We start from the raw sequence: 27,108 nt of genomic DNA on the forward strand, positions 1-27,108 counted from the left end.
AGGACAGAACTGTAAACCGCAGAGCGTGATCTTCAAAATGACTATTGCACTTCCAAGCGATCGAATTTTCACGATCCAATCAACGATCCACTGATATAAATGCGGATCCGTTCTTTGAAAAGCAGTAGTGTTAGAAACCACGCAGTCGCCAAATACAAATGGATGGACGATGTAAAATGTCGCTCACGCATTCATCAGAGAAACATTTACGCCATGGAAACAAGACAACGTCGATAACGGCAATAACAATGAACGCTTAATAACTGTGCGTGCTTCAAAACGCCAACGCGTCATTCGAAAACGAACTTCCGTTTTGACTCAAACACGTTCCGCTGGTGTTGTATTTTTAGCCTTTTCACCAATGGCGTGTGATCGGTGTGGTTGATAGCGTCGGAGTTGTTCAGTTGGTCCCGACACACCTCGTCGCATCCCTGGCCTCGGCATGAAGCGATCCTGGCAACAGCTTGCTGGCAGATCTCGTCGACAAGAACGGCGCCTAAGCTTATTTCGCGTCCTCTAGCTACTCAGAGATTTGACTCCGTCAGGCCAACACAAAGCCCACTCATCCGGCGGAACGGCTACTGAGCTCACTCGGAAGCCAATCTCCCGGACATGTTCGCTGATCCTGTCGACGGGGTACGGCAAGGAGCTGCTGCCAGGATGCTTCGATGCCGAGATCAGGAACGCGACGAGGTGCGTCCGCACCAGTTGAACGACAACTTTGATGCCATCAACAACACCGATCGTCGTTTACAACTACACTACACTACAACTACACGTTTGTGGAAGAGCCGGACTGCCAGTCACCGTCTCACTGAACACCACAGAGCTGGAGACTGACGGCCACATGCTAACCCGTACCCAATGCACAGGCAAACCACAGACCGAGAGGTGTAGCACGCCACGCAGGTGAGCGCTATGTACCATCCCGGATCACAGTCCAAGCCAACTGCTGGCATGGTGTGAACTACAGACCTTGTATCCTTCGGGTGGCAGTGACTTATTTACATCATCGGAGTGTTTGGAGTGACATGCGACAATTCCCACTGCCAAGGTTATTCCGATCCCGCTCCGTTCTGCTAACGTTTTTTTAGCTTAATTTCGTAAGTTGTTGACATTGCATGTCCGTTGCACATGGTTACACCATACCGAATGCGTTCGTCATCTACATTATCTATACCCAATTCTTGAATGTTACGTTCAGTGAAAGCCGAAGCACGATCTTGAAAATAAACCTGTTTCATGTCTAATTTTGTTTGGCATTCTCAGTCATACGTCAGGGACCTCGGCCCCGTTGATACCATCACTAGCCCGAAGCCTGAGGATAAATGACAGCACGTACCATGTGTATGTGTGGGAGGGGGGGGGGGGAGGAAAAGGAACTATTGATCTACGCACAAAAGGGGACTGATGTGTGGCTCCAACATGGACGTTTGCAGTCGCTCAGTACAGGTGATGAAAGATATCCCGGGACAGCAGCTGCAGCCTGAGCATCGCAGACTTAATAAATAAAGATCGCGTCTCGCGCATGAAAAGAAATAAGCCTTCAAGAAGAGGGCTTACAACGCCGAACGGCAGAACAGAACAGCTGGGCACGTCCTGTGCCCAGTTCCGTCACCAAAACACCATAAGACGCTTGGTTATATCTCCACAGTTGCGTACACTCCGGTAACGAGACACTACAAGACGCGCACATAATACAACCGAGGTCGAGTCGCGTGGCTGTTACCCGAAACCGACGAAAGGGTTGCAGTTTGAATTACTGAAGCCATCGCATTCGTCAACTTTTTCCGTTTTCAACCTCAGTGTTGCTCTGGCTTTAGTCTAGGTTAAAGCCCTGTCGGCCACCAGTCTGACGATCTCAGGGCTATGGGATGAAAGAAAGGGGCAGGGTGGGATAATATTGCGGTCATCGCGGAAGACCTCCGCTTAAAAATATTGCCGCTTTGGACCCCTTTGCGAGGTTCGCGCTGGTGCTCGACTGGGACTCCTGCTAGGGTTTGGGCTGGAGCTCGAGTGGGACTCCTGCTGGGTTTGGGCGGACGCTCAAATGGGACTCATGCCAGGTTTTGGGCTGGGGATCGTGTGAGGCTCCTGCTAAGGTTTGGGCTGGCGCCCGAGTAACACTCTTGCTAGGTTTTGGGCTGGTGCTCGAGTGGGACTCCTGCTAGGGTTTGAGCTGGTGCCCGAGTGGGGCTCCTGCTAGGGTTTGGGCTGGTGCTTGAATGGGGCTCCTGCTAAAGTTTGGATTGGTGCTCGAGTGGGACTCCTGCTAGGGTCTGTGCTGGCCCGGCACTGACGCCAGTCGAGTGCTCATGATCGCTGTTCGCCCCGACATTACCAGGCGCTGCAGGGATTCAGGATGAAGTGGCGAGTAAGGAGAGAGGGGTGGATGACAACTAACGTCTTTAGAAAAGAATCAGTTGAAGGCGATGCAGACATGCCATGACCGCAATGGCCGCAAGGCCGGCGTCGTCTTTAGAAAAGAATCAGTTGAAGGCGATGCAGACATACCATAACCGCAATGGCCGCAAGGCCGGCTTGCTGAAATTATTCGTTCTTTAATTACGTGCGTATTAAACCACTTAACGAAGTGCCAAGGTGACCAAAAGAAGCAAAGCTAGTTCAAGTATTGTTGGTTTCAACATGTCATTGCTGTCTGCTTGCAAACTTTAGTTAAAGTTTCTTTGTCCATTCAGCGTCCATTTAAGATAGTTTGAATCACTTGCCAGGCAGTTGGTGCTTGAGAGGCAGCTTTTTAGCTTGCCAACCCGCCAATCTGGCCCGCAAGAACCCGCAGACTGTTGACTGGGATATGGACCAGATTTGGCGGCTTTTGCGGGTTGAGAATTTTAACATGCAAAAAAGAATACCTTTCGCTTTTCCTTAAAAGGGAATGTTCTAGATTTGAAGATGTTGAAGTGATCATCAGATGTAATGAAATCAGCTCACTTGTAACTACTGGTATTCTTTTTAAGTGGAAAAGATTGCTATAGACAGCATAATTCTCTGTGTAGTAAACATGCTGCTCAATGCGTCATGGTTTGATTACGTCCTCGTACCTTACACAACATTGATTGAGAGCCAATTGACGGCCGTACACCTCGGAATCTTGCTCACGAACGTCAAATATAAACTCCTCGACAGTTGCACTTTTCTTGACCCTGATTGCCGCATGCATTGTAGAATGACAGGGTCTTGATCATATTATTACGTCATGAATGCCAAGGTGATTTTGGAATACCCCCCCCCCCAATATACCTTTCCCTATTTGGCGGGTGTGTGGCTCAAAAACCAGAGGGGCTCAGGTCTAAGGAGCGCAGGATTGTTAACAGCACCGAAAGGTCTTCAAGGTGGCTATTTGAGTTCAAAACCCATGCAAATCTGGAACATCTCCTTAACATTCAACAGCAATTCAAAACCAAAGTCTGTTGCCAAACACAAAATGATCATGATACAGCCATCTTACGGCAAGAGCATCAGTAACAGAAAACCCATGGCATATATGACACATCAATTAACAAGGTTGCACAAATTGAACAGCTTAAAGCAGATATCTCACTGAAATCTCAAGACTAGTGACCCAAATCGTCAAAACCATGGCCTGCTTTTATCGAGCAGCTGGTATGTCGTTCCTCATTTAAGCACAGCTGCACACTGCTCTTGGCTATTAGTATGAGGGTGTGTTGCACTCAAACTTTCTAGGTTTTTGTTTTTTGTTTCAACACAGTTGTGATTAGTGTTTTTCCGTCCGATTTCTGTATTCTTCTACCATGTATATCTGTATGCAGTTATGTGTAAACAAATCAATTTCAACATATGACGCAGACAGTTTGATAAGGATCAAAAGTTGCAGTCAGAAGGTCACGTGAGATAAAGTAAGTTTTCGGGGAAGTCATTTCTCAAATTTTGTTATGTTTTCATCGAAGTTTTCCGCAGAATACATCCCATCACGTTTTATGACATTGCTCATTGACAATGATGTCGCCAGAGGGGCAAGTATTCGTGGACAACGTATTGTTGATGTCCTTGCTTCCACGCAGTTGTTGTTGCTTGTTGCTTGTTGCTTTTGTTGTTGTGTTGTTGCTTGTTGTTGTTGCTTGCTTGCTGTTGTTTGCACCTCGCTCCTCACAATCATTGCAGCCCCATGATTGTGGGATGGAGCATGGCCTGCGGTAAGATTTAAATGTGGATAATTTCAAAGCTGCCATGTGGTTTTTATTTGATGTTGTTGAAAAAGTGTCATTGCGAATCCATGAGTTGAGGCATGCAATTTTAGAAGAAATGGCCTGTGGCCTATAGAGATGAATGGTAAGATCATTGGTACATTTGGTGAAGGACAAATCCAATTTCCGCCCTCTTCCTTCTCATGTGTTGTTGAAAGCTTCGATCATAATGTTGAAGGTCTACTTTGGTGCACGTAAAATTCCATGAGTTGAGGCATGCAATTTTAGCGAAATGGCCTGTGGCCTATAGAGATGAATGGTAAGATCATTGGTACATTTTGGTAAAGGACAAATCCAATTTCCGCCCTCTTCCTTCTCATGTGTTGTTGAAAGCTTCGATCATAATGTTGAAGGTCTACTTTGGTGCACGTAAAATTCCACACCCTAGGTACTTAAATTACTGTTTTGTAAGCAACATCACTACTTGACCAAACAATGCTGTGCACTAGATGCCACCGATTTGCGATTTTGCGCACACTTGCATGCATAGGCTTATGACATTTTATTTAGCAATGCACCAAGTAATTACATTTCTCTTTCAAATTGCGAGATCTTTTAATTTAGCTCGTTTACATCTTATCTGTTAATTTCCATTACAACATCAGAAGATCTCTCTTTATGGCATTCACCCACCGTGTTGTAGTCGACATCGCAAGTAGGAGGAAAGTGACGCTCACGTGATTTCACATTTGGTTGAGATATTGATTGGTAGGACAGGGTGCAATCCGTATGATGTGGAGCGGCGTAAGGGCAGAATGTGCAATGCCTTGGTGGCTTTAAAATGTCAGAACACTGAATTGAATTTGCCAATTGTGATAACTCTGGTGCCTGCCTGCCCGAAATGGTATTCTAGCAAGTGAAGTCATCCATAAGGATAGCCGACGTCTTCTATGGTACTGTTACCTTCCGAAATCTAGCATTTAAAAACCACCAGCTGTGGTTGCGAATTTGTGCATACTCATTTACGACTACGCTCAATTTAAATCTGATTTCGTTCCAAGGAGTGCGTAGCTCTGGATTGATTTTGCTCGATCCCTAAACAACTTGCTGGTGTGTTCAGATCCGTTGCCTGCCACCCTTATTTGTTTTGGATGTAAGCAATAAAAGCGTACCCGAAATTCTACGTGTTTCTTTTCATTAATGCCAAAGTTTTGCTGTCTAGAGTGGTTTGTATTTTGGGCTAAAGTAAGAAACTCCTCCGACTGTCTCGAACGGCTCGTTTTAGACAAAACGTGGTCAGGATCTGCGTTGGCATAGGCCGCGCTTTGGCCGCTCCGTGTCAAATTAGGGCACTGCATCTCGCCAATGTTCCAAACATTGCATCACTGATCCGCCGGTCACAGACCACTGACCTCCGGTCACAGACCACAGACCTCCGGCCACAGTTCACCATCCTCAGGTCACAGACCACCGGCCTCCGGCCACAGTTCACCATCCTCAGGTCACAGACCACCGACCTCCGGCCACAGTTCACCATCCTCAGATCACAGACCACCGGCCTCCGGCCACAGTTCACCATCCTCAGGTCACAGACCACCGGCCTCCGGCCACAGTTCACCATCCTCAGATCACAGACCACCGACCTCCGGCAGCAGTTCACCATCCTCAGATCACAGACCACCGGCCTCCGGCCACAGTTCACCATCCTCAGGTCACAGACCACCGGCCTCCGGCCACAGTTCACCATCCTCAGATCACAGACCACCGGCCTCCGGCCACAGTTCACCATCCTCAGATCACAGACCACCGACCTCCGGCCACAGACCACCGGCCTCAGTCTGGCTTATGTCTCAGTCGGCCTCATGGTCTGCGACCACCACCGGTCGCAGACCATGCTTCTCTTGTCATAGACTGCCCCCATTTAGTTTCATCACCATGCGGTTTCGTCAGTATTTGCTCTACTTGCGCCACGCCGTCTTAAGTCTCAGGTCTACGGGTCACTTTTCATCTCCAAATGACGCTGGCCTGGCTAGCTTCGAAGATGACACAGTCAAATTGCACGCGAGGTTGGCCTTCGGTCGCGGGTTGTCTTGCCAGGATGTCATCATAGGCCGTTACCTTCCTTCCGGCTGGAATGCATTGCATCACTCTGTAATAGGCCCCCATCCCCCACCGCCCCCTATAGACCGGGCGGGGGCGCGTGACGTCACGTAGAGCGTTGCATCAGACGCGGCGGCGGCGCGGCCGCTGGCGGGCGGGCCAGCGGCTCAGACGGAGCGCCGCCGGCCGACGTGGTGAGCGGCACAGAACAGGGGCGGGCGGCACGGGACGGGACGGCCCGACCGCACACGCCGCGTGGCGTCGACCGGTGTCGGATGAGGCGGAGCGGAGGGCGGAGTGGTGAGGCGTGGTGAGACCAGAGGCTGTTGGAGTGATCCGCTGGTGGTGACGCGGCTGTCGTCAGGCGGTGTGAACCGGAGTGGGGCCACGAGGTGCTGCGGCCAGGAAGCGGTGAGACTAAAAGCCCGCTAACGGAGGTAGAGAGGACGCGGATCATGGCGGAGGCTGCGTGTTTCGAGGTGAGCGCATTATGAGCCGGGAGGCGGAGCTTTGCTTTCTTAATCAGTCGCGAGAGGCGGTGACTCCAGACCCCCAAAGTTGGAAAGGACGTTGGTCAGAGCGCGAACAGTGCCGTTTTGTGAATATGGCAATTAGTTTCCGAAGCTTTTTATATACACATGTATACATGCATGTATATACATATATATGTATATATATATATGTATATATACATATATATATATATATATATATATATCTATGTGTGTGTGTGTGTGTGTGTGTGTATGCGTGCGTGCGTACGTGCGTGCGTGCGTGCGTGCTTATGTGCAGTTTGTTATCTGCTGCATCATCGAGCAAAACAGATGTGCGCATTAAAAGTTTAACTCACGCGACACAAACTCACCGTATCGGAGACGCACATGCGATGTCACGCGATCTACCTTCAGGGGCGCGGATAATGCCACCAATTTTGATAGGGGGGATGAGGTCGTAAAATTATGACCGCACTTGAATGAAAACATGGTTGATAAATCGAGGTATTTAATAACCGGCGTTCTCTGAAAGGAGCATTGCTATGTATATGCCTGATATGCCTTGCACTGCACCACCGTAAGACATGTGTGTGTGTGTGGGGGGGGGGGGGGGTACGGGAGCCAGGGATGGCGGCAGGACTGTCGCGCGCTGAAACTGCATTCAGCTGTGGCTGAACTGCGGGCAGGGTCATGAGAAGCCGATCAAGTTTGACGACTTCAGGTATGGGTTCCCCCGCATTGGGCTTCACATTGCGGAGAACAGGCTGGGGTGGTTTGGGAGGTGGGTGGATATCCGCCCCCTTCACAAACGGCGAGGGGGTAGTTGACCCCTGGCACCTCTGATGGCGCTGCTCCTGGACGCCTCATTAGGGTTGGTATAGGCAGGCTCTGCGCGACCAGAAATAATAGCGTTGCGATGTTGGAGAGCTCTCCAAGTTTGGAGCGGCCCCCCCCCCCGCCCCCTAGCTTTTAAGCTGGGGGCCAAGCTGCCCCCACTGCGTCTCCCGCGTCCTTGAAAGTGACGGAGTTAAAGCAAAACAAGACAGCTTTGGTCCGTCCCGATAGCCCAGTTGACAGAACGCATTCCTTCCGCTCTACCCGCCCGCGACGGTATGAGTTCGAGTCGCTTTAAGTGCTCACTAGTTGCTGGTGACAGGTATAGCTGCGGCCGGCGGCGGCAGCCGCGTTAAAGGTCAGCTGACTTCAGAGTGTATGGCAGACCCTGCCGTGCCCCACGGAGCGCTAAACTTCCGCCTCTAAATTCCGCCGCTGACCTGAAATGGCACGATCGATATTGGGAATGGCACGATAGGGATCAGGGCTCACAGAACAAGCAACGGTCTGTGTGAATTCAGGCCCCAGAAATCGATCCGTTCGAAAAGGTTCGGTTTAAAGCCCTGAAAGTTGCATACGTTCCTGGGCAGCACGAAAAAACCCGTGCCCAGCAAGTAGGAGCATTTATGACCCCGTTGTAGATTTTCTTTCTACCGAAGTATGCCGTCCCGTATTTCTAGTATTTTCTAGTATTCGTGAAAAAATACCCGCGAAATTCGCAGTATATTTTGCAAAGGCACGTATCCAAGACCTTTCTCACGACGGCCTAATGTCAAATGTCCTCTGAATTCCTGCGAAATCGTTCAACATCTCGAATAACTTCTTTTTTCAGGCTGCCATGGCCAAGTGGCCTTGGTACCATCCTGTTCGTTCCCAGAATATCTTTGGATGTTTTGCCTTCTATGTTTTTGGCAGCTTTATATGACATCGTGGGTCAGGTGTTGACAAAGGATAGGTCTTGATATATTTGGCCAAGTCTTGACAAGGGATAGGTAAAGTGCTGTACTGTTGGTGAAAAAAGTGTAAACAAGACAGAAGAATGCCCAAAGATTAAACGAAACCTGTCAATCATATGTCCACACATGAAAGTACGTTTCAGTAAAATTCATCAAATTTGTCCATTCCTAAACAAATTACGACAATCCTCGTTTTCGGACTTTGACCTCAGACTGGCCTTGGCTAGCGTAGTGACCTGCTTGGAACCCCAATGTTCCCCCGGGTGGCCACAACACAGCTACATAAGAAGACAGTTAAAGTTCCGTGTTGCTCCCCTCTGTTGTTTTTTTAGGCCCAGAAACATGATTGCATTACGTTGAATGACATTAGAATAGTATGCAATGATGCTATTATGCATGACACTTGCGTACAAAATGTTCAAAGTGCAATGCACAGAAAAGAGTCGCAAGAGTGCAAGGCCGTATCTAGTTGCCTTTTAAAGCTACTGCAAAAACGACAGTAGAAGTGGTGATGTCACGTGATGGTTGTTTAGAGGAGCGTACGAAAATTACAGTTGCACCTGGGAAATTAATGATATCGCACTGAATATTCATAGGTTATAGATACGTGTTACAGGCGCCATGCAAGTACAAATCAACCCCTAATCCAGCTTTAAACTATAGGCACGGAATACGTTGAATGTGCTCGGCTTGTAAAGGGGAATATGATCGAGTGGCCGTTGAGTGTTAGTAACATCGTATAAGCACTGGTGGCAGTGTTGACCTGCCGATGTGACGGTGGTTCAGCATTGTAAAATTTGTTCGGTGAGGCCCCGTGGAAGCGTGAAAAATATTTTTCTCACGCAAGAATTTTGTTGGGATAGGATGGACTGTCCCCTGACCTGGAAGACAGGGTCAGGTATGAATGATTGACATGGATGATGCTGGTATGTATATTTATTAATGCAATGACATACAACCAATTCTAATTTAACTCCTATTTCTAGAAGCGTATTTCGTTTTGTCACAATTTTTAATGTATACGATGAAGTCATGTGATTTGACGCAGGACATTTTTTAAATATATAAAAACTGTAAAGTGTGCACACCAAGCAAGGACTATGCCTACCCAAGGTGCCAAAATTAGAAGCCAAAACTGGGATGTCGCATGTAAATGCGTGTTCTCGTGTGGAGAGCGGGAGAGTTTTGCAAGAAATTTTCCCGTCCGGGTAGATTTGTCCAACCGCTGCTGAATGCAACTGCACAAGCTCCGGAGGGTGGAACCTATGTAGGATGCCCCACGCGAGGCACAAAAAACTTGTTAACAGCAGTCGATTGACAGTATTTAGATAACTAATCGTTATGTTCTAAGAAAGAACCTACTGAGAAGGAATTCACCAATGCAGTCCTAGGATCTTAAAATGCAAACAATTTTGACAGGAGTCTGATCAACTGGCCTTTAGGCCTGTAGAATCTTAGCCTAAATACGGCAGAATAAAATACTTTTGAATTTCAGAACGTCAAAAAGCCTAGCCGAGGAAAAGTGCGTTGAATAGAGGAGCCCACAAATCATTAAACGAGTGATAGTCAAGGGCAAACCGTTGTTACGGAAATGTCTCTTTATTTCAGCATGGAACTATTAATAAGTAGAGCTGAGATAGCTTGCTCTAAAGATAGCCTTCCATGTGGACTAAGCTTGAATGAATCTGAATTAAAACTGAAAGACTCGTGCTCAGCGCACAGAAAGTGGAATTTCAGTACAAAGTAAGTAAACGACCACCTTGCTTGTGGATGAGGACGTCCAGAAAGAAAATTTTGCCGTCCGAATGCTCCTCCATCATAAATATAATGCTTGGATGCTCACTTTTTAAGAAATTACCGAATAAAACAGCGTGATACTTATCCTAAAAAAAAACACAGCAGTGATCAACATATATACGATAAAAAGAGAAAATAATTCGGTCAGACAGGAACTAAACCGAAGTTTTTTCGTAACGACGCATATAAACGTTAACGAATGTTGGACCCAAGCGCAGACCCATTCTCAACCCTTCCCTCTGTGTGTAGAACTTCTCATCAAAAGTGCAAGTGCAAAAGTGCGCAGCATTCACTAAACACACACACACACACACACACACACACACGCACACACACACACACACACACACACACACACACACACACACACACACACACACACACACACACACACACACACACACACACACACACACGCACGCACGCACGCACGCACGCACGCACGCACGCACGCACGCACTAGCTATACCGTGCGTTCCGTGCCATGGCTAGTGCGTTCGGCATGTTAACATTTAAACATCGGATTGCAGTTCTTACAATAACCATCAACTACCGTAAGTTACAAACACCTTAATCACGCGCCCTACATAAGCAAGAAGCGTTACGAATTATGACAACATAAATCACAAACGAGTGCAGCAAAAATCCATTTCACTCGAACCCCGTCTTGCGGTCAGCAGGGAACTGGACTGAACTGAGCTGAACCGAACTGGACCGTACTGAACTGAACTGAACTGAACTGAACTGAACTGAACTGAACTGAACTGAACTGAACTAAACTAAACTAAACTAGACTGAGCTGAACTGAACTGAACTGAACTGATTTGAACTGAACAACTGAACTAGAAATAAACTATCTCAGGCGCCGACTGTCTTCTCTGCCAGGATACCTTAAACTCATCTTATCGGGTCACTCGATGAAGGGAGGAGTCACGAAAGTTTTCCGCGCCGCGAGATTAGCGTGCTGTGCGCCACTTTCCCGCATTCCAAGTCGACTTAATTTGGAGGCCAAACTCTCACTGGCAAGTTGCGTGTTGCATGAAAACAGTTGTTGATGCAATCGCTGGGAAGCCACATTCCGCGACATACAGCCCTTGATGAGAGGGGACCGCCATGCCAGTATTTCTGTTTATTTCATGAAGCCTCAGCGATAGCATACTTACAGCAGTTCAACGAATGTTGAATAGCGGTTCAGGTATGAATTCGTTCATGGTTGTGGTAATTCGCAATGTGAAATGTAACCATCCCCTGGATTTTGTGGGCAGCCGACAGTATTTTACTGATTTTAGCATAGGGTGTAACAATGCAGGATGTCTGTATTACGGAATATCCTCTGGCCCTAGCTGATATTTGGCAAATGTAACTGCAGGATCAACAATGTTGTGCTTGCTGCTTACAAATTACGGTAAAACATTGTGCTGATTTTGCAGAAAGCTTCACAACAAATGTCGCATGCTGGTTAGGTACGCGCGTGTTTGCCTCAAGATTGTTTTGTGTGTGACAGCACACTCTGGTTTTGTAAGGCATTGAGAATTTAAGGAATAGCAAAAGTAGGTACATTATTTTGCTTGTTAAAGCTTTTGACTCGCAAAAGCTCGCCAAGTTTGGCGCATAACTCAGCCAAAACCCCCCGGGTTATTGCAGATCAGAAATCAGTGGATTGGCAGACGGAAAACATGCGTCTCTAATGCTTATCATTTCAACATTCTGAAGTAGTCCGTTCCTTTGTTATGGGCTTGCTATGTTTCCTCATGTTATCATTGTCAGTCGAGTCATGTGACTCGATGACACAACATTGTATGAAACGATCAGCTCACGATTTAGCGCATGCAAATAGCAAATAATGTGGTTAAACTAATGACTCACAGGGGCATTTTTCCTAGTGAACTGACTCAGCTCGCGACTCATCTCAAAACTGTAGACTCACGAGCTGATTCATGGTTCAGCTTCAGTCGAACACAAGCCTGATTAAGACATTGCATGCGAATATTTCCTCGCCAGACATGTTAGTGAAGATGCATTGGTAGCTACGTAAGACATATGAATATTCGCATACAACATTTGCGGGCATTTACCAGAACATCTCAATACCCAAACCAAACCAAATACTCATCCCTAGCATGCAGCTTTAGATGTGCGGCGGATTGATGTTTCCAAAAGGTATTCTGGCTGTGCTCGAAGCCCGTGAAAGACACATTTCAGTCCATGGCTGTCCCTAATGAGGGCTGAGAAAGACTGCCCACTTGATTGCCCACCTTCCTATCGGCAGCTCCAATCCTGGTCTTGCAAAGCTTTACACGCACGTCGAAATCTTCGGGTGGTAGCCCCCAGAGCTTTGGTGGTTTCCCCGGACATGAAGTCGTCGTGGGGATGAGATGTGTGGTTCGGGCATGGGATATTCATTTATACTGAAGAGGTGAGAGGGTAGAATTAGAGAGTGCAACCTGTTTAAAGTGACAAAAGGAGCCCTGTGGGGGCCTACGCCGTTGCTACCGCCCTTTTGACTTAAGTTTAGTCAACTTCTTAGCAGCCGGCTGCCCCTCTTTAACGGGTTCGAGTCTGCTTAGGGTAGGCAACTCCAAGAACAGAACAGAAAGGTGAACAAAAACACTAGCACAACAGGTCTACAGCGCAGTGAAGGAAGGCTGTGGGGTTGTTTGTCTAGCTGGCAGTGAGTCAGGCACTCAATGAATTTCTCCCGAACAGAGGTGCGCAGCGCAAACTGAGTTGCAGCCCTGCAGGTTTTACGAACGTCGACAGACGGCGCAGACAGTAAACAGGAATGTACCGGCTTTCATTGTTGACGCATGTGTTCCATTGTGGCGCGGACAGCATTGCGTCTAGACGGCGTCAGGTGTGAAATATCCCTAGTGCGTGTGCTGAGATAGCGACGGATCTACCATCCTTGCGAATTTCCAGAACACCTGGGCTACCTTAACGGAGAGCGTCCCGTATGAGGTCTGTGTGAAAGACGAGTTTTGTCATACGTAGTATGTCGTTAGTCGGGTGTAGGTGTCTACCCGCAATGTATGTGTTACGTGCCATGCGGATTCCACAATAGGTTGGTCATGTGGGAACTTAAGATAAACCAATTGCGAATAGTTTGATGCACTCCCGGTGTGTGGCCTATGTCGAACGGCAGGCATGCAGCTAGAATTTCCTTAATGGAGGGATCGGGGGCTGGGTGTGTACGCATGGCTCCGATTGTGTTCTTTCTGTTAGGAGCTGTCTGTGGTGAAAGACAAAAATCCGGGGCTAAAGAAGGGGCGCACCCCACTCCCTCGCCAGGGCCCCTACCATGTATTGTGCCCGTGACGCCCCTGCCCATCAGCTTGTGTCTCCAGCGCCTCCAGCATTATCCAGGTTTGAGTAGATAGGTAGATTCCTGGACAGTTGGATTTAATAGTGCAATTTAAATGTGCCCGCTAAATTGTGTGCATACACAGCATTGCTGTCCGTGATAGGGAACGTATATAGATTTACGTGCTACCCAACGTTGTTTTATGGGATACATGTGGTAATCAGATGTGCATACACCATGTCTTTTTCGGTCTAGGGCTTTGAGTCAAGCAGCGTTCCTTGTGTTTATTCGCGGCCTCAGTTACAAATAACGTCTGTTCGTTTCCAGCCATCGCCAATGTGCGATGTGATGTCACTGGAGGATATGGACGCGGAGATGGGGGCCAGCTTCTTAGACGAGCTGCCGAAGGGCGGCTGCCCGCTGGCTGACCTAGAGCCGCTGGACACGCCGCCACCAACGCCAATCTTCCTCTCCGAGCTGGAGGGCTCCCCGCTCTCATCCACCGGTCTGGCCTCGCCCCTCGGAGAATCCGAGGTGAGCTACGCAAGGAAGGGGTAGAGGCGAGGCAACTGGGCGTAGTGAATTGAGCAGATAACAGGTTCTTAGCCGTGGCGTAAGTAATTCTTCATATACCCAAGTAAATTGAACTTGAGGAATTCTTCTTACGGCGAAACACGTGGGATGCGTCAGGGGAGAGGCACACATCATTGTGCCGCCCCCCCCCCCCGCCCCCATGGAGTTCGGTGCCCTCTTAAAAAGCCCCCCGATTACGGCCATTGAATTTACGGACATTGAATTTCAAAATTCTTATGTATGTTTTATTCAGAATGCGTGTCCCTAAGCGCAACACAAGAAAACTAGTCGTGATATGTATGCACGACACTATTCCAATGTTGGTTACGGCTAGCGGCTGGTCGATGTGATCAACTAATGGGCAATGAGCTGTGCAGAGTTCTTGTTTTGGCTGTGTTGAATTAGTGCAGCATATGCTAGCATTCAATGTGCGCTATGAACATGATGCACAAGTATACGGGGTGTTTTGCGAATTCAATAGCCGACGGAAATAACAAATACAACGGCGGTGGCGCGTAAAATAATCTCCGGCACTAACCCGTACTAATTCATCGGAACATACCTAGCTGCTGCTTGCTCTCTGTGGTTATAGCGCCGAGAAAAATCGTTATCGAGTAGATCTCGAACCCGTGTATGTAAATTAATTTAGCTAGGTTCGTGCATACGAGCAAGGAAAGCGTTATGAGTGACGGAGGTGCTGACGCTTGCGAGCACGTGTCTGACTTTCGGCAACAGCGTTAAGTCCTGACTTAATCGGTAGGGCCCAAAACCAACATGGAGGGCCCGGAGCGATCGAGTGAATGTCCCGGCCGGCTAACATTTAGGTCCCCATCAACAGCGTAGGCCAGCGACCTATACAAGTATGTTATACGTTCATGGTGTAGGCGCTCCAACAAAATGGAAAAAACCAGGATCGATAGGGACGGCACCTAAACGATTGAGGGTGTCGCGGCAGGTCAATGAAAAGGCCCCCAGAAACAGTGCAGGACCGTCCGGGCAACTGGAAAGAACGCGAGACCAACGTGAGGGGCTCCTGAGCAGCCGAGAGTAACCCGGCAGGTTAACACGTGGGACCTCCGGCGATAGCGTATAGAGTCTTTGGGGCGAATGGGGTGAAGTGGAAGGCCCCGAATCGATCAAGAGTGCCCCGACAGGCTAGCATACCGGGCCAGCGATAGCAGCAGCGGTCTCTTCGAGCAAATACAAAGAAATCGAGAGCGACCAGATTGCCGAGAATCGAGAGTTAGCGACCAGATTGCCCCGGTGAATGAACATGTAAGGTCCCGGCTAGCGCTCATGACCTCTTGATGAACTTTAAAGTGAGCCTAAAAACCTCCTCCATCTCCACTCAATCAGCGAAAAACGATTTTTGTATACTCATGGGCCCTTTACTGTCACTTGCGGCTGTGCCTAGTCGTCTTGAGGCCCAAAGACTTCTGAGGGGGGGGGGGGGGCAATTTTGGACCTCAGGTCATTTTATTACTACGTAAAGTAAATGCCCTTGAAAAATGCGAGGATGAGAAACTCACGTATTCATGCCAGCGATGCGATGTGGTGATTCCGGGGACGGGCTGTGATGAAACTAAATTAACGAGGGGCATCTCGGCTCTGTCACACTGCTTCCATCGCCCTAGGTCAGGCGTTCCCAACTGGGGAGGGGGAACACTCCCTAAGGGGGAATTTGAGGATGCCAGGGGAAATTGCGATACGGCCAAGCCATATCTGCGGCAATAAAGCTGGCCGTGCAAACAGCATCAACAGGTAAGAGCTAACTGGAAGGCGATGCTGTCACATGCATTGGCGTCAATTGCACAGCACAGAGCCAACGATGTCAAAAATGCCAACAGCGAAAAATGAGATCGTGACAGGATGGAGGGCTGATGTTGATCGAGCTTTATTTTTGGTGTGACTCCGGTTCAAATCACTATTCAATCAATGTTCACTGGGAAATGGAAACAGAAAGATCGAAAGCAGTGTCCTAGGCTGAGTACGTTTGGTACTTCAAAGCCTTCGATGCCCAAATGTACTGGCTACTCAGCACGGGCGGAGCTTCACGAGAAGTATTGGGTGGACGACCAGAACCCATATTTGAATGGGAGAGGGCCACCCGCATTGTTCTAGCCCCCTCCAATGTTTTTGACATTGGGGCTAGCGTGTTCATCCGGCTGTTTTATCTTCCGACTTGTCTTATCTTGCCTCATCCTGCATCCTCGCGACAACCCGCTTGTCCGGGGCAGGCTGTATGCGTCAGCCATGAGTGGGCGGAGAGGCCCCGTGGGAGTGGGGACCCCGACCAAGCACCCAGCGCACATGCGCGGGTCAAAGCTCGGCGGTTGGCCCCCAGGCGCATGTAAGCCTGCCCCACTGTTAACCATTATCCTTCATCCCATAGGCCTGAAATGATCCTTTCCGGTCGAAAAGGCTTAATTATCTTGTCTCTAATCCAAAAGGGCTATATTATCTAGCTCTAATCCAAGCAACCAAACCAAGCTAGTGTGTTATTGCGTGGTCCGGCTCAGCATGGCGGGGGGGGGGGGGGAGGGTCAGGGTGTTACGAGGCTCCACCCGGCCCGGCGAGGTTTAACGGCCAGCCACGTGGCCCAGAGCCATTAACATATTTTATCTTGGTAAAGTTTTTGCTCATATATTGTATTGCTGAAACCTGGCAGATTGTGGGCCTCTTTCTTTATTCTCGCTACGCCCGATCCGCAGCATTTAATTAAGTAGCTTCCCTTCTACACGCTTTCATGGTATCGCGCTATTTGCTAATGGCCTGCCAGGTATTCGGACCGGACATTTCCGCCCGGTTACGAAGTCAGGAATGAAAGCCCTCCGCCCCACCTTGATCACGTTTTTCCATTCCTAAGGTTCCGCAAACGCAGAGCACTGCGAAACACTGCGGTGTCACGTATGCATGGCATGCGCTCCATTCGGCTTCAAACGGTGGGCAGTGCGGATGAAGGGGAGCGTGTACAGCGGTGTTTTCGTAACAAGTTTGCAATTTCTCGCTGTTTAAACGCTCTCCGGAAGCCCGGTAGTAAATTGTTGTTATCGCCTGCTGCGACGTGGAAGGCGGAGCGGACCACTGCCGACGCAGTCCGATGGTGGGGCGGACCACTGCCGACGCGGTCCGATGGTGGAGCGGACCACTGCCGACGCGGTGCGATGGTGGACCGGACCACTGCCGACGCGGTCCGATGGTGGAGCGGACCACTGCCGACGCGGTCCGATGGTGGAGCGGACCACTGCCGACGTGGTCCGATGGTGGAGCGGACCACTGCCGACGCGGTCCGATGATGGAGCGGACCACTGCCGACGTGGTCCGATGGTGGAGCGGACCACTGCCGACGCGGTCCGATGGTGGAGCGAACCACTGCCGACGCGGTCCGATGATGGACCGGACCACTGCCGACGCGGTCCGATGGTGGACCGGACCACTGCCGACGCGGTCCGATGGTGGAGCGGACCACTGCCGCGCTATCTGATGCATTACGGCTGCTCATCAACTGTGGCTGTAGGCAGCATGGTTCCAGAGCTGTAATGGATGTCACCGGGTCTGTTTTGCGCACCTGACCCCAGCTGTGGCCTGTCTTCATGCGTGACGGCAACCCCATCTACGCCTTTTGCTGCAACTACGATCCGAAAGCCAACCGCAAACGTAAGTCCTGCCATAATATCGAATCACCCAGCGCTAATACCAGCCACGGAAGCATCCTGAAACATACATATCACAAACTCAAACACCAGTTATTTGAGGCTTATCCTACCCCAAGGCTTATCCTGACCACAACGTCACGAAACGGACCTCCGGAGCCGGGTCCCCGGACGCCGTATAAGCCACGCAGTGGACGCGTCCTAAACCCCAGCTCGTCATCCTCATCACCTGGGCCGGGCTCCGTCGCACGCCTGCCGAAGTCATCCCGTCTCGAGCGGGCGGTCGCACGGCGCGCCGCTGCTCCCGCGCAGCAGCCGGGCTGCGACCCGGGCTGCGACCCGACCCGACCCGCCTCGCCGTATGAAAAGTCTCGCCGCTGATCAAAATGCCCTGTGGGCCTCGTAGCTCAGCCTCCGTGACGCGGCCGCCATCATCAGCCGGCCCGTCCGCAGAGGCCCGCAGGTGGAGTGAGCGTTGTCGCGGGCCCGGTCCGACCCGGCCCGACAGCTGCTGGCCGGCGCTCGGCCGGTCCGGACGGCAGGGTCACAAGGGAACATCTCATCAGTCAGGGGCCTCGTGGGCCTGGCCGCCAGCCGGTGATCGATGGCGACGTCGTGACCAGGGGGCTGCAGCCGTTCCGGTGACATTTACGGAGGCAGGCGGCTGATGAGCCGACATCTGTCAACGACTGCGATGCCGTCCAACTCCGAACTCGAGTGGGGCACGTTATTCCGTGGCTATGTGATGGCCATCAAAATGAAACGATACGTAATTGAAGGCGGCTTTCGTATTTAGTTGCTGCAGCTGTGTAAGGAGAACGTGGGTACCCAATCGTTGATTTTTTGGTGATGTGAAATTAAGAAACATTGGTAGCTGGCACTTGGTGACTTTGGCGCACAATTTGAGGCTGCTCTTCCTTGCTGTTGACCTATGCTGACATGGCTGGGCCTTAATTCGTCCCAAACCAGGCTTTTTGGTTGGGTCTGGTTCAGGGAACCATTTTTGCGCCTGATTTGCTCATATCGTGGTATTTGCGGGAGGACACCTTAATCTTTCATCTTCGCTCGCTTAAGCATGCATTGACTTGGCCTTAAAGATCTTTGATGAGCTGAAAAGGGTCAAACTTGACGCCGTAGAATTTCTCAGGTAGTGGGCCAGCAATTGTGCACTTGAGGGTCTAGTAGGGTCCATATGGCGAGGGGTCAGTTAACAGACCACAGTTTGCGGTCTCCGCAGTCTCCACGTTCCTGGACGAGGCAGTGGACGCAACGGTCAGTGGGGTTGTGCAGGAGCGGTGTTCTCGCAGTCATATATGTAATGCTCCATGTTGTCAGGGTAAAAGGCGAAAATGCCCGCCGCACCAGCCGTATGCTTTACCCCGCCTAAGGCATTTCTCAACGTCGCCAAGGTTCACGGTGGAACGCTGGTCAGACCGCATTGCTCAATGCGCTGAACGGCTGACTCTCATAAAACTAAAACATGGTAAGTATATACATACTGTAATGCACCTTTACAACAAAGACATGAGGTGCATGCGCCATGTGGCAGAGTTTCGGCTTAGGCAAATTACAGTCAAATATCGTTTGGCGTTGTTGAAGTAGGCCCGGCTGAAAGCAAGTTTTACCCGTGCTGCGGATTGGAGGTGGGTCGACACGCTGTCGCCATGTAGCTTATAGCCAACCTGGGACCTGGAATAAGTCAACAGCTGGCTGAGCTGCCAAGAAATTCAACGATTTCCGGTTCAATTATCCAACGAGGCACACTACGTTAACTAATGGTGGTCTTATGCCGCAAGTGAAGCGACTGTATTCTGTGACCCACACAAGTGTTTTTGGGTCAAATAAGGCTCGTATTTGCTCCATGAATCCGATTTAGCACAACGACGGCCTTAAGGATCAATGCCATGTCAACCAGGGCGCCAGCCAGGCCATTGCCGCACCAGAACAGCCATTGATATAGACCAGTTTGACCTGACAGATCATTGGGATATGTAAAGTAGCGTGTGGTCAGATCATTGGGATATGTTGAGTAGCGCGGTCACTCAAGCCTGGGCAGTTGGTATGGGATTTATCGCTCCGTTTCATCATTTTGAGGCGTGCGTTGCTATGGAACCACGTACACCTCAATGCACGCTCCAAATTTGCCGAAATAACCTACTTTCGATGAACGCAGAATCGTCCCTCGAGCCTGTGGGTAAACCATCGGACGTCCTGGCTCAGTTGAATCGGATATGTGAATTGGCACCCCAGAGGCCGAGTTTGTGTGACTCTGTCTTGTGTCCTGTGGGTCATTTGGTGACCGGCCAAGAGTGTGCGGTAGATATAGTGGCTGCCGGGCCACGCTGGTGGGACGTACGTTACACGCGGCAAAAGTTATTCGTCGACCTGCAATTACCCTCCCTGGTGGCTGGGTTAGGGCCTTTGTAACTGACTGTGCGTAGTAGGGATTTAGGTTTAAAAGCCATCCCTGCAAAACTTTTCGAAAGTTTATAAAAAGCAGTACAACGTGCGTTCAGTTGTGCAGTGCCAGGCCCGTGTGTGTCGTATCACTCAATAACACCACGCTACCTTAGGTCACGCTACCTAAGATTGCCAGGCCATCCTGTTAAAATGGCCATGTTGACACGACGAGGGACTCTAAAAGCTCATACCAGAAATATATTTTTCGAGCGTTTTTTCCAGCGTGGACGAATGAAATGTTCCATAGGTGACTTGCTCAAGCTCAGGTACAAACTGCGTGTGAGTTAACTCGTGGGAACGATTTTTCAGGATAAAATGGATAGTGGCGTCTTTTTATACCCTTTGGGGCGGGAGGGGGGGTGTGGCGGAAATCTGGGAAGAAACCTGGGAAGAAAATCTGGGAAGAAAGGTATTAGATATAAGTTAGGTTAACCTTTTCGGCCGAGCGCCCCTACCCGCCCCCCCCCTCTCCCCCCCCCCCCCCCCTCCACCCACCCAATCGATATTATAAAGTGACATCCCGGATAACAGATGAGAATGAGAAATCATTACTTTCTTGTCAGTTTGTTGTCCATTCACCGAACGGCGAGTGATATTCTACGTCGATTTAGTCCACACAAGCGGAAAGCAGAAGGGGGGGGGGGGGCTTTATTGTGGGTTTTAAGCGACTGGGAAGCTGGGATTGCCAGCGTTGGTTGCTGTTGTCCATGGCTACCATTTCGCATGAACCATTTTGGAGTGACTGTGTGCTGCCGTGGAGTGCTAAGGGGAAGTCCCGTTAGCGCACGATGCCGTGCCGTTCTTGGAAAGCTCCGGCCGTGGTCGGTGCTCACCTTCCTATAGCCACAAAAAAACCTGCCATCCCTGGGCGCCTGGCCATTTCTCACGCTTTTATCGCCCGCCGCCCAAGGCGGTGATCGCGGGCGAAAGCGCCGTTCTAAGACAGTTTGTAGACATTAGTCTGGAAGTTGTCTGTGGCTGAGACTTGTTGACGGAGGCGGTGCGTTCCGTCCGCCTGCCAGTGGAGTCGGCGACCCTCGCAGTTCCAAAAGTGTGGCGCAGCTGCGCAATGGCGCCGTCGTGCTGCCTCCAGCTGCGCAGGTCGGGAGCGGTCGTGGGCGAAACCACGGTTCTTCTAGATAAGCGGAAGGTCTTGTCGCCAGCCGAGACCGTGACTACGTCAGAACACCAGAGCATCTGCGGGCCTGGCCCCGTGCGGTGGCTCATCGGCCGCCGGCCGGACCCGTACTCCCCCCCCCCCTTTTCCCCCAACATCGCTGCTGGCTGGACCCGTGCCTCCCCCAACACCGCTGCTGGCTGGACCCGTGCCTCCCCAAACACCGCTGTCGACCGGACCCGTGCCTTCCCCAACACCGCTGTCGACCGGACTCGTGCCTTCCCCAACACCGCTGCTGGCTGGACCCGTGCCTCCCCAACACCGCTGTCGACCGGACCCGTGCCTTCCGCAACACCGCTGCTGGCTGGACCCGTGCCTCCCCAACACCGTTGCCGGCTGGACCCATGCCTCCCCAACACCGCTGCCGGCTGGACCCGTGCCTCCCCAACATCACCGCCAGCTGGACCCGTGCCTGACAGGCCTGAATGGGACCGATTCAGCCAATAATGTGCGCGCGCCGCTGCCGGGTTGAGAGCCGGGACGCCTGTTACCAGGCGGCGGCGGGCCTCGCCGTTCGCCGGACTCCAAAGAGCTGCAGTTTTACGGCCGAACGAGGGAACCGTCGGACGAGGCGAGACCGACGGCTGTCTCACTCCTGCCGGGCTCGCCGCGGCGCCGTACGGCTGCAGTTTCAGGGCCGAACGAGGCGACCGTTGGACGAGACGAAACCGCCGGCCGGCTCGCTCCTCACCACCAGGTCCGCCGCGGCGCCGGACTGAGGAATGTGGTCAGGTCATGCAACGTCGTGGCTGGCGGGGACGGACGTGCCCGGCGAGGCAGCGGCCCCGCCGGACCGACGCCACACGGTGTCTGGCTGATACCAGCCAGCGCCGGACGGCTGGCAGCATCGGACTGACACCAGCCAGTGCCAGCTGACACCACTCGACCAGGCTCACCGACGACCAGGCGATCATCGCCGGCTCGCGCTGGACATCCGAGAACGGGTGCGGCCGGACTCGACCGATGGGGCTCGCTCTAGGCAGCGGGCCAGACCCGACCGATGGGGCTCGCTCGAGGCAGCGGGCCGGACCCGCCGACTGTTGGGGCTCGCTCTGGTCAGCGGGCTGGACTCGACTGATGGGGCTCGCTCTAGGCAGCGGACCGAACTCGACCGATGGGGCTCGCTCTAGGCAGCGGACCGGACTCGACTGATGGGGCTCGCTCTGGTCAGCGGGGCGGACTCGACCGATGGGGCTCGCTCCAGTCCTCGGGCCGAACTCGACTGATGGGGCTCGCTCCAGTCAGCGGGCCGGACTCGGCGTCCCCAGACGGCCGGTGGCGTCGGCAGTCGGGTGGGGACGGCCGTGGGGACGGGCCCGGCTCGGGCCGGCACCGACCTTGGCGCCGTCTCCGCCATCCGGCGGCGTCGCGCCGCCTGTGGGTCTGGTCCTGTGCGCCGGATCGGGGTCCACGTGGTTCCGGGTCCGTCCAGTCTAGTCCGCAGGCCGGCCAGCACGTCGCTAGCCCGAGGGTATTACTACCGTCGATCAGGCCGAACGGAGGACCGTGTGAGGTCAGCAGTGACCCGGGCTGACCCTGTCTGACCCGAGGGAGGCCCGAGGGAGACCCGAGGGTATTACTACCGTCGATCAGGCCGAACGGAGGAACGTGTGAGGTCAGCAGTGACCCGGGCTGACCCTGTCTGACCCGAGGGAGGCCCGAGGGAGGCCCGAGGGTATTGCTACCGTCGATCAGGCCGAACGGAGGAACGTGTGAGGTCAGCAGTGACCCGGGCTGACCCCGTCTGACCCGAGGGAGACCCGAGGGTATTACTACCGTCGATCAGGCCGAACGGAGGACCGTGCGAGGTCAGCAGTGACCCGGGCTGACCTCGTCTGACCCGAGGGAGGCCCGAGGGAGGCCCGAGGGTATTACTACCGTCGATCAGGCCGAACGGAGGACCGTGCGAGGTCAGCAGTGACCCGGGCTGACCCCGTCTGACCCGAGGGAGGCCCGAGGGAGACCCGAGGGTATTACTACCGTCGATATATAGGCCGAACGGAGGACCGTGTGAGGTCAGCAGTGACCCGGGCTGACCTCGTCTGACCCGAGGGAGGCCCGAGGGAGACCCGAGGGTATTGCTACCGTCGACCAGGCCGAACTGAGGAACGTGTGAGGTCAGCAGTGACCCAGGCTGACCCCGTCTGACCCGAGGGAGGCCCGAGGGAGACCCGAGGGTATTACTACCGTCGATATATAGGCCGAACGGAGGACCGTGTGAGGTCAGCAGTGACCCGGGCTGACCTCGTCTGACCCGAGGGAGGCCCGAGGGAGACCCGAGGGTATTGCTACCGTCGACCAGGCCGAACTGAGGAACGTGTGAGGTCAGCAGTGACCCAGGCTGACCCCGTCTGACCCGAGGGAGGCCCGAGGGAGACCCGAGGGTATTGCTACCGTCGACCAGGCCGAACTGAGGAACGTGTGAGGTCAGCAGTGACCCAGGCTGACCCCGTCTGACCCGAGGGAGGCCCGAGGGAGACCCGAGGGTATTACTACCGTCGATCAGGCCGAACGGAGGACCGTGTGAGGTCAGCAGTGACCCGGGCTGACCTCGTCTGACCCGAGGGAGGCCCGAGGGAGACCCGAGGGTATTGCTACCGTCGACCAGGCCGAACGGAGGACCGTGTGAGGTCAGCAGTGACCCGGGCTGACCCCGTCTGACCCGAGGGAGGCCCGAGGGAGACCCGAGGGTATTACTACCGTCGATCAGGCCGAACTGAGGAACGTGTGAGGTCAGCAGTGACCCAGGCTGACCCCGTCTGACCCGAGGGAGGCCCGAGGGAGACCCGAGGGTATTACTACCGTCGATCAGGCCGAACTGAGGAACGTGTGAGGTCAGCAGTGACCCGGGCTGACCTCGTCTGACCCGAGGGAGGCCCGAGGGAGACCCGAGGGTATTACTACCGTCGATCAGGCCGAACGGAGGACCGTGTGAGGTCAGCAGTGACCCGGGCTGACCCCGTCTGACCCGAGGGAGGCCCGAGGGAGACCCGAGGGTATTACTACCGTCGATCAGGCCGAACTGAGGAACGTGTGAGGTCAGCAGTGACCCGGGCTGACCCTGTCTGACCCGAGGGAGGCCCGAGGGAGACCCGAGGGTATTACTACCGTCGATCAGGCCGAACGGAGGACCGTGTGAGGTCAGCAGTGACCCAGGCTGACCCCGTCTGACCCGAGGGAGGCCCGAGGGAGACCCGAGGGTATTACTACCGTCGATCAGGCCGAACTGAGGAACGTGTGAGGTCAGCAGTGACCCGGGCTGACCCTGTCTGACCCGAGGGAGGCCCGAGGGAGACCCGAGGGTATTACTACCGTCGATCAGGCCGAACGGAGGACCGTGTGGGGTCAGCAGTGACCCGGGCTGACCCCGTCCGACCCGAGGGAGGCCCGAGGGAGACCCGAGGGTATTACTACCGTCGATCAGGCCGAACTGAGGAACGTGCGAGGTCAGCAGTGACCCGAGCTGACCCTGCCTGACCTGAGGCGCCAGACCCCGAGCTGACCCACAGTGGTGCCGTGGGTCTGCTGACTGGTGACTCAGTTAGAGGGGGAGAGGGAGGGATGGCGCCGACCCTTCGTCCCGCAGCCGATGGCGACTGATGACGGCGTGACGCCTCCGCGGTCAGGCAGGGCAGTGACGCTGCTGGCTGGTGGTGTGCGGCGCGACGGCCGGCCGCCGCCCAGCGTCGGCTCCGGCTGACACCGGCAGGGCCGGCACCCGAGCCGGACCGAGCCGCTTCCGTCTCACCCGGGACGCCGCTGGAACCGGTGCTGCGGATGGTCTTAACTAGTTGTAGAATTCGCAACAGGCGCCGTACACTGGATGACATGGGCCTTCGCTAAAGAAGGTGCTAAGATAACAGGAACTATTTTTTATGACATATATATATATATATATATGTATATATACATACACCAATATAGTATGGAATAGTACTTTCTTTGATGCATATATGATTGAAAACGACCGGCATTCATACGCTTTTATGCGCGGCCCGAGGTTCCGGGCTTTTGACTGTGCAGTATCGTCAATGTAAAAGGTTGTTCATATAAATACACTTGTACCTAAAACGTGGTGTAACACATTTTAATCCTATCCATCGTCGCCTAGGACGTATTCACGCGGTGTCATACGCAGATGTACGCCTGCATATATGAGACCCATGAGTTTGAGAGTGCAATACATGCCCTCAGTTCCCAGTTCAGCGCCGAGGGCATTTCAGTATTCCCGACGTCATGAGACCAGTTAACTTCCACTTTGTTCTCGGCAGCAACAGCCTCTGGCCGCCGGCTGGGCCATGCATTCAGAGGAGGCTGTAGCGGGTCGCCGGGTCGCCGGGCCGCCGGGCCGCCGGCCGCCGGCCGCCGGGCAGTCGGCCGCGGCCGTCTCAGATGGCGGCCGCCTGCCGCAAGCCGGCACCGTCTGGTGGGGCGGGGCCGGCCGGCGGCGCGCGAACGGTGGCGGGAGCCGGCCCTGGTCGTGGTGAGAGCCGGCCCGGGTGGTGGCAGGGGCTGGCCCGATCGGTGGCGGGGGCTGGCCCGGGTGGTGGCGGGAGCCGGCCCGGGTGGTGGCGGGAGCCGGCCCGAGCGGTGGTGAGAGCTGATCCGAGCGGTGGGAAGTGGCCCGAGTAGCGGCCGGTCCTTCCCTTGCCTGGGCGCTGAACAGTGAAGATGTACCTCTGTCCGACCGACGCGCCGTGTCCTGCTTCGGGCCCGTTGAAGGGACCCTTCCACGTTTCCGTTGGGTTTTGAACTATTCACGTTTATTATTTAGCACATTTCTGTTGGGTTTTCTGTTAGGTTTTTGCCTTTTGGATTATAATTCTCTGCAGGTTACAGCCACATCCTTTCTAAGACTTCAAATCGTCTGGTTTTTGACGTGGATGGTCGTAAACTTGTACTGCCTATCACGCGCCGCGTATGGGAATTTCACCCAGATATTTATGACGTCATAGCCAGGCCATACGAACATACCACCTCATTGGCTGTGTTGTGCTCATGGTCAAGAAAAACATGGTTGCTGAACCTTCGTGTCTGTGGCGATACAGCACAAAGTGTCCCAACGCCAGGGGACAATTGGCTCACAGTCAGCTTGCGCAGCTGATGCCTTTATCGACCACGGCTTAGGTTGTTTCGACTAAAGCATTTCGGTCAGTCATGATCATTTTAGGGTTATAAGATAAAAAGGAGCGTGAGTAACGGTTGGACATGACTACACGCGCCGGGGGGTTCATCGGCCGAGAGTAAGCCCGCGCTCCTTGCGGTTTTTGCACGGCGTGATGACGAGGCCCCCACCAGGAAACACTGAAGTCCACTCATGGCTGGACCATGCAACTTGTCCCGGGAAATGTGGTGTCACGAGGTTTTAGGATGAAGCTAGAATGATCACATTAGGGCGTATATCTCGACCACGCGCCGCGTTTCGTCACAAATAGCACAGCCATTTAGACGTGTATTAGATATGACGGACACTAGGCTGAGAACCGACTAACTAAGCAGTTATGTCGTTACCGAAAATGCAAATGCAAGTAAAAAAGTGGCATATCGGCAGAATATATCAGGACACCGTGCAAAAATACCAAAACACGCGCGCATA

General features: G+C 52.7%; 1 protein-coding gene across 1 annotated transcript in view; it reads left to right on the forward strand.

Annotated features, from left to right (window-relative positions):
• The first annotated feature begins 13,996 nt into the window (after nucleotides 1-13,996).
• The window catches only part of LOC119107533 (SWI/SNF chromatin-remodeling complex subunit SNF5), a 44,407-nt gene continuing 31,295 nt past the window's right edge, over nucleotides 13,997-27,108 (forward strand). The window contains exon 1 of the mRNA XM_037231017.1: nucleotides 13,997-14,182. Within this exon, the coding sequence (XP_037086912.1) occupies nucleotides 13,997-14,182 (186 nt within the window). The remainder of the gene's footprint in view (nucleotides 14,183-27,108) is intronic.

This window comes from Pollicipes pollicipes, unplaced genomic scaffold, assembly GCF_011947565.3.
Source record: "Pollicipes pollicipes isolate AB1234 unplaced genomic scaffold, Ppol_2.1 Scaffold_2555;HRSCAF=2994_pilon_pilon_pilon, whole genome shotgun sequence".
NCBI classification, from domain to species: Eukaryota; Metazoa; Arthropoda; class Thecostraca; order Pollicipedomorpha; family Pollicipedidae; genus Pollicipes; species Pollicipes pollicipes.